Source organism: Lepisosteus oculatus, chromosome 6 (assembly GCF_040954835.1).
Source record: "Lepisosteus oculatus isolate fLepOcu1 chromosome 6, fLepOcu1.hap2, whole genome shotgun sequence".
NCBI classification, from domain to species: domain Eukaryota; kingdom Metazoa; phylum Chordata; class Actinopteri; order Semionotiformes; family Lepisosteidae; genus Lepisosteus; species Lepisosteus oculatus.
The window spans coordinates 15,552,299-15,565,449 of NC_090701.1; the positions used below are offsets into that span (position 1 = coordinate 15,552,299).

A 13,151-nucleotide genomic window follows, 5' to 3' on the forward strand; every position below is an offset into this window, starting at 1 on the left:
TCCTGAAATTACACCATTAGTTTTAAACATCTTATTCAGTAAGGTGCACATCAGTTATTTGCCCAATATGGTCATCTTTATATTTTAGTCTTTTACACAATTTAATAGACCCAATGCAGAAATCAGAAGACACCAAACATTTTAAAAGCATTATTAAACAACTTTCTTTCTGAAGGTTTTTACCAACTAGAATGGCAACACATTGGTGAGCACTGTGGTCTCACAGCTCCAGGGTAGTTTTATTTTACTTAAACCTTATTTATAATAACATTCCTAGTGTTTTGTTTTATAATTTTGTCTAATCAAGCTCATAGACCATAAGTGCATAAAACATTTGCCCCCTCATGTCTTACAGTCCTCTCTTTGGTGTTGGAAGAAAAAACAGAACATTCCTGCTGCCCCCAAAGGCAAACTATTAAAAATAATGGGTGCCCTGAATTAAAGGGGTCATAAATCATCTCTCTGGCAAATTGTAAAACAATGTGAGACTTTTTACAAAAGCACAGTCATAAAAAACCTTCCAAAATACACAATAATGTGATAGAAATATCTACTAAAAGAAATTTAGTTAGGGAGGTTGAAGAGTTGGGAAAATGTATGGCTTTGTATTGCATGTCAAAACCATACTGAAAGATCACTGAGGAAAAGCAAATCATTTTTCTCATTTTCTTCATTCTTCATTCTCTAAACTACTACAGACGTATTTCCTTTTTGAACTAAACAACTGATAAATTGCTTTGGGGATGAACAGTGCGATGTGAGGAAACACTTTCTAACTTGAATTATTTCTTCAAGAAATGAAAACAATTTATACGATACTCCCTCAGTCAAATGACTTCAAGAACTTTTAATAACATTCAAACAGTAGTTAATGAAAACTTTTTTTTTCATTTTGATTCCTTTCAAAATATTGGAACAGACTGACATTTTACCACCATGAAGTGGTAGATTCATTCTTTTTACCAAGGGTAAAACAGTCTTGACATGCTATTGATTCATTTCATGCTAGATTTTTAAAAGGGATTCCCAGAATTTAGAAACAGTCATAGTATGTTTGCCACCAGGTGCGCACTTTAAAAAGTGACAGTAAACTGACCACCAAGCACAGCATACAAAACCCCTTGTTATTTCCCTTGAGGACATATTATAGGACACCCACAAAAAATCACTAATAAAACATCTACTGTACCACAAGGCTTTCTGGCAAGATGTTATTCTTTATCATTATGGCAAAGGCAATACAAATTTCTGTTCTATCGCTTTAAATGAGGACAACTTTCACTGTCCACCATAGTCCCACAGATATAAAACATTATCAGTATGAATATTTCCCAACCTTATGCCTGTAGACATAATGAATACCCTTCAATTTTTATCCTTAAAAAATGGATGAGGCATTAAAATCCCAGTACCCAGTAAATCCTAGTGACCCAGCACCAACTGCTTGGCTTCAGAACTAGTCCCATGTAAGTATATTGTTTAAATGAACAGGTGTCTGGAAATACAGTGTAGTCCAATGGTAAGAATGCTCATTATAAAGAGGACATTATATAAATATAGCTTCCTACGTCTGTATAATTATTTAGCAGCTTAGGCTGCATTAATCAAGTTGAAGTCCTGCTGGCTCCATACCTAAAGTAAGGTATTCTGAATCCTTGGGCAAAGAAAACTAAAAAATATGCAAGGGTAAAAAACTGTTAAGGTTTCAATTGAGTAATTAAGTGCTCGATAAGATAGGATGTCCCTTGGATCTGGATTGGAAGACATTAAAATATTTAGATATTGGTTCGCTTTAGTTGATATGTTACACGATATCAGTTTCGATTTGCTTGAATATCACAATCCTTTGTTTTACTACACTGAAAAAGTTACAGATTTTTCCCCCACCATCTTGCTAGTTTCATGTTTCTTCCTTCATCCTTCAGTTCCCTTCCTCTCCACTTTCCACTTTTTTTTTCTTTCCTTAAGGTACGTGCCACTATATTGGGACTTGCCACACAATAGCTCAGAAATGAGGATTTTTCATCTTGCTAACCACTGTGACAACTGAGTGAAAGCAAAAGAAATCCATCTTTTTCAGTCCTGTGCACAGATGTCCCCGATGCTGTTCTCTAAACTGTTTCAGTCTGGAGAGCGGAGGAGAGTCTCTTATAAGAGGGACTGTCACATATGCGAGGAAAAAAATATAAAGGACAAATTGAAGCAATGTTAAGCAGCTGAAGTGAAAAATTAATTTAAGCATGACTTGAAACAGCCCCTTTTGAGATAAGACTGAATACCTCTATAGCAAAGGAAGGACAATCCCAATGTCAAAAATCATCTGCAAGAAAATCAAACATTTAATTGTGATGGGGTTCTTTTTTTCACAGGATTTTCCTTATCCCTCAAGTGCATACCAGTTTCGAGGTTATCCTCTGATTTGGTTAATGTCAGTGCATTAAAATACATTTTTACAAGTCAGAGTGAAAAAGACACTTGCATTTATACAGCCAAATTCAGCAAAAAAATAGATAACAGAATCCTGCTCAATTCAGTTAAGAGCTACCTGTAGAATCACAGCACAATAGGGACCTACACTAAAAACAAAGTGGAGGCAACAAGATGGCTTTTGCTTTCTTTAAGCAGTGCCAAAAGGCCTGCAGCTCCACACTAGCTATATAACATGAGTTTATCATCAAATAAGGGAGAATCCTGAGTCACAGCAGCAGTGTTATGGCAAGTGCTTACCTATCCAATTTCACATCACTTCACCCCTCTGCCTAAACATCTGAAACAGCAAACCCCCATTTCATAAAAAAGTCAAATCAATCTTTGTCATGATTGTGACAGCCTGATAAATGTAAAATATAAATAAACTTTGTTTTGGAAAACAAAATCCTAGGGTTTGGGTGGTGGGGGGGGGGGGTGTACTTCTACAGTACTTCTTCAAGCACTGTGTGTTAAAGCTAGACTGTTGTTAATCAATCTTCTTCTCAGCAGAGCTCTTCTCCTCATGTTCCCCCTCCGTGAGGGCAGGATTCTGTTTCCCTACAGCCTCTCCGTCGTTGCCGTCATCTGGCTCCTCGTCCTCGCTGCCCTCGTCGCTCAGCTCCCTCCCCTCCTTCTTCAGAAGCTCGGCGTCCTCCGAACCGTCGTCGGACTCGGCCGTGCAGATGCCGTAGCACATAATGCTGATCACCCCCAGGGGTAGGCCGAACAGGAAGCAGCCAAGGATAGGAGAGCTCTTAAAGACAGACTGAAAGGAAAAACAGAAACCACTGTCTTCTTTCTTTGTCTTATACACTCCTATAAAAGCATCCAGCACAGACATATAGGTATATGGTTATTTAATATTCAACTAGATCATAAGAGCATCTGTTCTTTGATTAGGGGGGCTGTATACAGTTAGGAGTTATATTCTCCTTCAAATATATGAAGGAACATTTTAAAAAAAAAACAGGCACTGAACTTAGCTTGGTAAAAAAATGCAGGAATGTGTTCAAAATCTCAGACACATCGCCAGTGTAAAAAAGAGCAAACACATAGCAGCTGCTCTTACACAATGCAGGACTTTTACCTTTTCAAAATAAAGCTTAGAAATACTTTGTAGCAGTGGGAGAAACTCATTCTGAATTACTCTGAGCTCCAGAAGAGTGAAAGTTTAAAATATGTTGCAAATTAAACAATATACAGTGCCTTGCGAAAGTATTCGGCCCCCTTGAACTTTTCAACCTTTTGCCACATTTCAGGCTTCAAACAAAGATATAAATTTTTTATTTTATGTGAAGAATCACCAACAAGTGGGACACAATTGTGAAGTGGAACGAAATCTATTGGATTTTTGAAACTTTTTTAACTAATAAAAAAATGAAAAGTGGGGCGTGCAAAATTATTCGGCCCCTTTACTTTCAGTGCAGCAAACTCACTCCAGAAGTTCAGCGAGGATCTCTGAATGATCCAATGTTGTCCTAAATGACTGATGGTGATAAATAGAATCCACCTGTGTGTAATCAAGTCTCTGTATAAATGCACCTGCTCTGTGATAGTCTCAAGGTTCTGTTGAAAGCGCAGAGAGCATCATGAAGACCAAGGAACACACCAGGCAGGTCCGTAATACTGTTGTGGAGAAGTTTAAAGCCGGATTTGGATACAAAAAGATTTCCCAAGCTTCAAACATCCCAAGGAGCACTGTGCAAGCGATCATCTTGAAATGGAAGGAGTATCAGACCACTGCAAATCTACCAAGACCTGGCCGTCCCTCTAAACTTTCAGCTCAGACAAGGAGAAGACTGATCAGAGATGCAGCCAAGAGGCCCATGATCACTCTGGATGAACTGCAGAGAACTACAGCTGAGGTGGGAGAGTCTGTCCATAGGACAACAATCAGTCTTACACTGCACAAATCTGGCCTTTATGGAAGAGTGGCAAGAAGAAAGACATTTCTCAAAGATATCCATAAAAAGTCTCGTCTAAAGTTTGCCACAAGCCACCTGGGAGACACCCCAAACATGTGGAAGAAGGTGCTCTGGTCTGATGAAACCAAAATCGAACTTTTTGGCCACAATGCAAAACGATATGTTTGGCGTAAAAGCAACACAGCTCATCACCCTCAACACACCATCCCCACTGTCAAACATGGTGGTGGCAGCATCATGGTTTGGGCCTGCTTTTCTTTAGCAGGGACAGGGAAGATGGTCAAAATTGAGGGGAAAATGGATGCAGCCAAATACAGGACCATTCTGGATCAAAACCTGTTGGAGTCTGCAAAAGACCTGAAACTGGGACGGAGATTTATCTTCCAACAAGACAATGATCCCAAACATACAGCAAAATCTACAAAGGAATGGTTCACAAATAAACGTATCCAGGTGTTTGAATGGCCAAGTCAAACTCCAGACCTGAATCCAATCGAGAATCTGTGGAAAGAGCTGAAAACTGCTGTTCACAAACGCTCTCCATCCAACCTCACTGAGCTCGAGCTGTTTTGCAAGGAAGAATGGGCAAGAATTTCAGTCTCTCGATGTGCAAAACTGATAGAGACATACCCCAAGCGACTTGCAGCTGTAATCGCAGCAAAAGGTGGCTCTACAAAGTATTAACGCAAGGGGGCCGAATAATTTTGCACGCCCCACTTTTCATTTTTTTATTAGTTAAAAAAGTTTCAAAAATCCAATAGATTTCGTTCCACTTCACAATTGTGTCCCACTTGTTGGTGATTCTTCACATAAAATAAAAAAATTATATCTTTATGTTTGAAGCCTGAAATGTGGCAAAAGGTTGAAAAGTTCAAGGGGGCCGAATACTTTCGCAAGGCACTGTAACTTAGAATTTTGCTCTCTTTTGCCATCCATAAAGGTAACATATATATTTGAATGCATTCATATTTCAAATATATCTGAAACAACTATCCCTATAATATATTCATGTGGAGACTTTTCAATGAATCAGAAATATATTCAGATAGGCTTTTATGTACTGTAAAAGAATGCCATGATTATTCATTTAGAAGACAATTTTGATTTTATGTGCACTCTTGAGGACGGATTGGGAGGGGAAAATGGTAATTATGTGCCTCTTTGCTATGAGGCATGGGCATGCTAAATTAACATTCTGACATGAGTAGATTTACTCTCACTAATAAAGCACCTTTCTGTCATATTTAATAATAGCAAAGCATTTTCCAGCATTAGATTAGCTGACGCTCAGCACACCTGATGAGGAGCTTGTGATATTCCTGAAAAACACATATGAAACAGGATCAAGAAAACATTAAACTAGAGCAAATGGTTGGAAGGACCAATGCTTATTTTGTTCAGCCCTTTACTTTTTCAAATAATCTGCTGTTATTCAGGCAGGCAGTACTTGTTAAAGACAGTGAGGAGACTTGATGAGTGAGTCTTTTACCTCATGAATCACCAATGTTTTCACCATCAATGTTGAGTATGATGATGTGTATTAGGTTGTCTTCAAAACAAGCTTTGTGTCAGAAAACATACCAATGACTGTTAATAACAGTTATTATGTTATTAAAATATAACAGTTAGATGTTATTAATAACGTAATAACTTAACTCATTCTTCTATATTAACAACCAGAATCTTGATAAGTGTTAAAGTAAGGAATAGACACAAAAATTATTATAACAAGGAATTATACTTACAACAACAGTTGACTTTGCATCATATGCAACTCTTCTGATGCGCTGAATGATTCCATCACCACCTTGTGCCTAGCACAAAACACGCAACACATTTTTATATTGTTTTAAATTGAGCCAGTTTCAGGACTGAGCTCATTTCAGGATCATATATCATCAATATTCTGTGCTTGTATATACCTCAGAACAACTTTCCAGCTATTAAGACATTACTATTTAAAAGGTACCCAACATAGCTTTAAGTTTTTAGATAACAAAATCTTTTTTTATTCAGACATATATTTCATTTTAAAACTTAATTGGAACATATTTGTAAATGACTCTTTCAATGTCTTACTGATCATTTTGATACCTTTAACAACTCTTGTAGATAGGCTATGAAGTTTAAATGTAAATAATTACATGGTTCTTGGGAGGAAATGCCTGTCAGTATTATCAGTTTGTAGTAAACTACAGAAGCTCACCTCTGCTGTTCCATCCAGGACTTGGTTAATAAACTGAACGAGATCTTCAATGCTGTTTATGGCTTTATTTGGGAGGAAATACTGCTGGTTTGAAGTGTTAAGGACGATGATTGTGGGAACAGACACCTCACTGTCAATTTAGAAAATAAATACAAATTGACAACTTAAAAAAATAGGGTTACCTTTCCTACACTTCCTGTTTCAAAAAATGTTTATAGACTTCTTGTTTATATAAAAACATACCAGCTCCACAGAAATAGAACAGAAAGGAAGATTTTTTTTAGACATTACTATTTAAAAGCTATACACATTTTTTTTAAAGTGTATAGCTGACTACATCTTTAGCAAAGCATAAGTAATTAAATAATTAGTCTACTATTGAAGATAAATGCTGCTTTTTCTGTATGGAGTGAAAAGGGGTAATCAAAATCAATAACTCTGTTAATTCATCTGTTTCATCAATACAAGAGACCTTTAGAAGCAGGAAGTTTTGGCAGTAATAAATATCTAAAAGCTACCAGAGCTTTACAGACAATTGCTCCCAGTTCAGACGTGAAAAAAATTAAAATATTGTATTCCCTCTGCTGCCAATTAAACACAATACAACCATGTTAATATCATGAGGAATGGCCACACAATACAATAAATCTCAAAGATATGGTTGAAAATAATTAAATATGCACAAATTGTTCTAAGAATGTAACAAAACAGAAATCCACCAAATTTACTGAAACATAGGACAACCTGTATGATATACTTCAAAACTGTACGATATACATAGTGAAACTATGTAAAATATGTTTGATAAGGTTTCCACAACATGCAAATAGGTCTGATTTCAGTCAGGTTTTTTACAGAGTATGATATAGCATTTGGCGATCAGTATCTGTCATTGCAAAAGAACACAGGAATAAAAAAGCTACTTATATCAGTAGATCTACCTCCTACAGTACAACACCTTATCCTTTGCCCAATCAGGAACAAAACTGAGAAACCTGATATTTATCCATCTTTGTCATGTTTTTTTATTTCATTTTCAGTCAAGACTCCATATGAACTATACTGTACGAACTTTACAAAATAACTACACATACTATGTGAGTCAATAAACCAATACTTCCAGTGTCATCTGAACCTCTGAACTCCCAGTATCTCTTTCTCACTTAACCTGTAAAACCCAATATGATGTTTATTTTCTTCTTCTACAAAAGAGTGTTAGATAAGGGGAATATAAAGTTGAATCAAAAATTTAGGTCAATGGCAAACTGTTTCAAAATATTCTGGTGTAAATTACCCACCAAATAGATTCCAAACTATGCTATAGAATACTGCAATAAAAGACATGCCTTTTAATTTAAGGTATATTAACATTTTATCCTGTTTAACTATTCAAAGACGTTAGTATTTAGAAATGTAATGTTTTACAAGCATTTTAAAACTTTTACTTATTTATATATTAATTTTTAATACATATGTTTCAGGAAATTCAAGTGTTCAACATTTTATCCCCCCAAAACTAAAAAGGCATGTGTTGTTCTCTGTCATTGGTACAGTAAGTGATTTGAAAACAATGAATACTGTAAATAATCATGCCTAAATACACTGAACTATAAAAATCTATCGACTCAAGGTAGTTTCTTATGTGGCAAACTGTGCATCGGGAGGCACATGAAACCTTAAAAAACTGGCTGTTGCCAGTCTAAACTCTTTAATTCCTTAATTTAATGCCTTTAAATTATGCTCACACTCAGAAACATTCCCCTTTGTTTATAGATATTTTTATGAAGGACTCTTTGAACTTTAGAATACCTAGTATTAGCAGCATGCAACACAGAGTCCTCTTTGGTTAAGACTATTACTGGGTAGAGAAAGAAAAGAAGGACTGGAGTAGACAAGTCACATCACCAATTAGAAACCACTTGTGCAGGTAGAACAACATCTTACAAACCATTCACAGGAGCAGCCCATCTACTAAGAAGATGATTATTCCAAATTGTCCAAAGGAAGAAATAAAACAGGCCAGAATTTATAAAAACCATCTGGATAATAATGGGCTTAAGATCCCTTTTCTTTTTCACAGAATGATGAAAAACTTCATTTATTTAAATTTGAATTCCACTAACAAGTGACGTTACAGTATATCAAACTGATCCAAATAATCTGCATCTACAATGGATAGTTCAGGCCTGAATTGGCTTCTGTAATACAGAGTGTTGACTAAAAACTGATTTGAGCAGCACAGTAAAACTTATTCTTAAATTATAAACTAAGGGCTTTCGACTCAGAGAGAAATAAAAGTAGGCCTTTTGGCTCTGGTAGCGCAGTAGCTTATTGATCCAAGGATCTCATCCAGCTGTAGCTTGAAGGAAGCCAAACTAAGAACATAAGAACATAATTGTAATGGAAAAATGAAACTTACTCCATTATCAGACTGTTAATGTAATCATTACCATCCATATGGCCAAACTGGAAGTCTCTGTGAAAATAAGAACAAAGAACCACTTAATGTCAAACAAAAAGAAAACAAAAGCAACTCAATATGTTCTCAACAGAAGCAGTAATTGAATATTTAAATAGAGATTTGCTTGTGGCAGCATTCAGTTTAGAGCAGCGATACCAAATCATCTACTGCCACTATTGCAGTATTATTGAGGGAGCTGGAGCCTATCCTGGCAAGCGACAGGCACAAGGCAAGGTACATTCTGGTCGGGATGCCAGTCCATCGCAGGGCACACACTCACACCAGGGCCAGTTTTAGAAGGCAACTGACCTACCAATATGACTTTAGACTGTGGGAGGAAACCAGAGCATCCAGAGGAAAATCCCACAAACAGGGGGAGACCATAGATAGTACTCCAGGTCCAGAATTGTCCCCAGATAAAGGCATGTCTTGTCCTGTCATCACATGAAGGTGCAAAAATCTGAGCTAAGTGTTGCAAATATGTCTGTGATTATTGCATTTTGAAATTTTATAACGGCTATCTTCAGTTTGTTTCAAGACTACTTATTTTACACATTGCTGTGTTAGAAAAGAAATATCCTCTGGATAAAACAAAACCACTAAATACCATTTCAGACCCCCAATGACTTTTAAAAGTGTTGCCTTTTTTCTACTGGACAAAGGTAAGACTGGGTGTGCATGAGTGCCTTTTCAGAGACAATCAATGCAGACATTTTTTTCCTACAAAAACACTTAGCTTGATTCTTGTTACATACTAGCTCCTGGGGTTTTGTGGTCTTGGTAATGATTTCTCTTTGGAAAGCCCCTGACGATGGCTCACTGCGATAAGATGCAGGGAAAATTTGATTTGTATTGCATCATACACAGAGGTGGAATACAGGACTGAGTGGCATAAGGAAAACTGCAATTTTATTTCTAGGAAATCTCAGTATGCGACTGTTCAAAGAGACAACCACACATTAAGTCCTGATTTGCAATACCCATTAATAAAGACAGTGGCAATAAAAATGTAAATACTCTAGAACTGCAAACACCAGCACCTGTCATCAAAGATGTGAAAAAGTTTAGAATTTATGTTATGAATAAAAAACAACTTTGAAAAAACAGTGCTTTGTAAAAGTCTTTAAAAATCAGGAGTCACAAAATGCTTATTATGAGCATAACACTTCTCTCCCCTAGTGCCCCTAGTGCTTTCTACAATTGTAATCACTTACTGACTTAGTTAATACAGCTTAGTTTGAGTGAAAAGAAACCAAGCTTGTCATATAGCACTATAATTTACCATGATTAGAATTTAAAAAAAAATGTAATCTAAAGCTAAAATATGAATATGCAGCCAATGTGAAGTGTTTGAAACTGTTACGATAATAATAGTTCAAAATAACAAAAAGTTCTAATGGTGAAATTCATGCCTCAAACTGCTCATGCCTAACATTTATGTTGCTTTAAGCTTATCTACATCTCAGGACGGATACTGATATTGCACATGATTTGTTGGAAGGCATTATTAGAGACAGGTATTCAGAAACACTTTGAAATCCTTTAATTTTAGATAATTAGACTATTATGTCTTTGGTAAAGATGTATTCAGAAAAGCTGATAAGAGAAGGTTTCACTATCAGTCTTACCCTCTTATTTTTAAAGATAAGCAGTGATGGATTTTTTTCCTGTAATGTGCATGTCAAAGACACAGAATAGAAATTGCTGTAAAAATTACTGAGAAACATTTCTTGTGCATATGCCTGAAGACCATTGAGCTTTTAACAGTTTAGTCGCCCAATGTCAGACCATGATGAGTTTCTCGGGTAAATGTTCTTTATGAAGGAACTGTTACAGTAAACTATGCATGGTTAATCTAATCACAAGCCTCCACCTTCTTCCTTCTTTTGGATGATGCTGGAAAAACAGCAGTTCATCTTGTGCAAAATAAACCTTGCTCATGAAAATACAGCCAGTGTTTCATTCAACCTGAGAAAAATTGCTAGAGTAGTTAAAATATGCATGGAAATGCGAACACTGACATCTTTTTGACCTTTATTGAATGATTCATCCTTGCAAAAAGTAGCAGTTCCTGTTATAAATCAATCTAACCCCCATGGAAAAGAATAAGATATCGCTCTTGGGGATGATCTCAGATTGTTACTGTATGCCCATTTTTATCCAGTGCCAAGTACTGTGTATAATAGGGTTCTCCAAAACTATGCAATCAGAAATGTTTAACATCTTGTAAAAACCTCCTGGCATACATGTTAGTGAATTCATTCCCATATTCAATGATATTCCAAGGCAGGAAACAAGAAAACATGCAAGAAATCTGTTTAACATGTGCGATCGCCCCAGGTGTCCTCATGAACATCTAGCGCAGGTAGGGTATTGTATGCACAGGTTTTGTAGCAGAGGAGCTGCCCATTAGCAAAGAGCTACCAAGGTACCAAGACCACAGAACACAGTGTAAGGAAAACGGGGAATGAGCCCTCTTGAGAAGAAAGTCTTGCTGCACACTATACATGGTATTGTGTAGGTGTGGTAACAAGCTCAGAATGCTTTAGTCTGCCGTATACTGTTGTCAATTCTCAGAGTGGCAACAGCAACATGATGGAAGTGGGCATCGTTATTCTGCTTTGGACAAAAGCTCTCTATTTTGGGAAGGGCACCATGACTGCCAGCACGTCCTATGACCAGGTCCCATGCAGTGGATGTTAATGACCAGTGCACTGTTACCATTCATGGTATTTCAAGACAATAATACACCGTGTCAATTAGGAAGGAAAGGAACACATGGGTTCAAGGAAAATTATTTTTGGCCTCAACCTCCTGGGGTTAACTGGAAAGGCAAGTCATGAAGAAATAGCCAATGACTTCTATCATTTCACAAGGAAATGTAGTTCTGGGGTATACTGGATTCACTCTGGTCTCACAAAAACAGAGACCATAACAGCAAGAAAGGGTAAAAAGTATTCTCACTGCAGTCTGTGTTCATTGCCCATTAATTTTCTCCCATCTGAGCCACTGAGCTTCACAGCTCTTTGAAAGCTGTTGTTGGTTTCACAGTTCACAGCGGCATCCCTCACCAATTTCCTCCCTGCGCATCTATTGTACTAAGTTTGGAAAGTTGACCTTGGCAGTATCTGGGTGGTATGATGTACCATGTATTTCCTGATGATTAAGTACCGTACTTAGAGGAATATTCAGGGATTTTGAGATTTTTTTGTACCACAACTTGCTTTGAAAGCTCCTTAGTCTCCATGATTGAGTTTTCATTTTATATACATTCCTTAACCAAGGAACCTCAAAGAGATGAGAGCTTTGATTCTGAAATCACGAGAACCACTATGCTGCACATATACAGAGGCTACTTAACTAATTATGTGGCTCTTTAAAGTAAGTTTGTGGATCTAAATTAATTTTGGTTTGCCACAGTAAAGTGTTTGAATACTTGAGCAATCATGACTTTCATTTTTCTTGGATATTATTAACTTTTTTCCTCTTTGTTCGACTGAATTTATGGAGTCGGTTGTGTATCTGAAAAATATTAATTTCCACTTCAAAGTGCCATTTGTGGGAGCTTTAAAAGCATGTATATGTGAAAACTACACTTGCCAAATTCACAAAGTTTCAGCGCAGCATAATGGATTTCTGACTAGTTAACAATTGTCATCTACAGCGTTTATTAACAGAGTGCACTTTTAAACTCAAACGCTACTGCTATATGTGGCTCCTGGTGGAAACAGTCCAAGCTGTACATCTGCAACGCATGCTTGACATCATGTTACAGATGCTGTCTTGTAGGATTCTGTGTAAATTCCTCTTGCAGAGCCTGGGCAAGTATGTGACTGTTCACTAGTCCCTGCACCTTAGATGCCACATGTCACTTACAGAACATAACATGCAGTGAGGTTGAAGTCTGGTGTCTAGGCAACCTACAGCATAACAGTCATATTCACACTGGTGTAGATTACATGAACATGAGGATGAGATCAGAATGTTGCCCTGCTAAAATGCTGGCATTTCAGAATGAGCCCAAAGGAAGACCAGCAAGTGAGGTCCCAAGATTCAGGCGGTTAGTAATCAGGTTATGATCAATCACTAT

At 37.0% G+C, this 13,151-nt stretch overlaps 1 protein-coding gene across 1 annotated transcript in view; it reads right to left on the reverse strand.

Annotated features, from left to right (window-relative positions):
• Window positions 1–2,316: 2,316 nt before the first annotated feature.
• Window positions 2,317–13,151, reverse strand: part of LOC102695794 (protein disulfide-isomerase TMX3) — a 41,995-nt gene continuing 31,160 nt past the window's right edge. The window contains exons 13-16 of the mRNA XM_015354653.2: window positions 9,020–9,076; window positions 6,601–6,730; window positions 6,140–6,208; window positions 2,317–3,235 (exon numbers count right to left, since the gene is read on the reverse strand). Of these exons, the coding sequence (XP_015210139.2) occupies window positions 2,957–3,235; window positions 6,140–6,208; window positions 6,601–6,730; window positions 9,020–9,076 (535 nt within the window). The 3' untranslated portion in view covers window positions 2,317–2,956. The remainder of the gene's footprint in view (window positions 3,236–6,139; window positions 6,209–6,600; window positions 6,731–9,019; window positions 9,077–13,151) is intronic.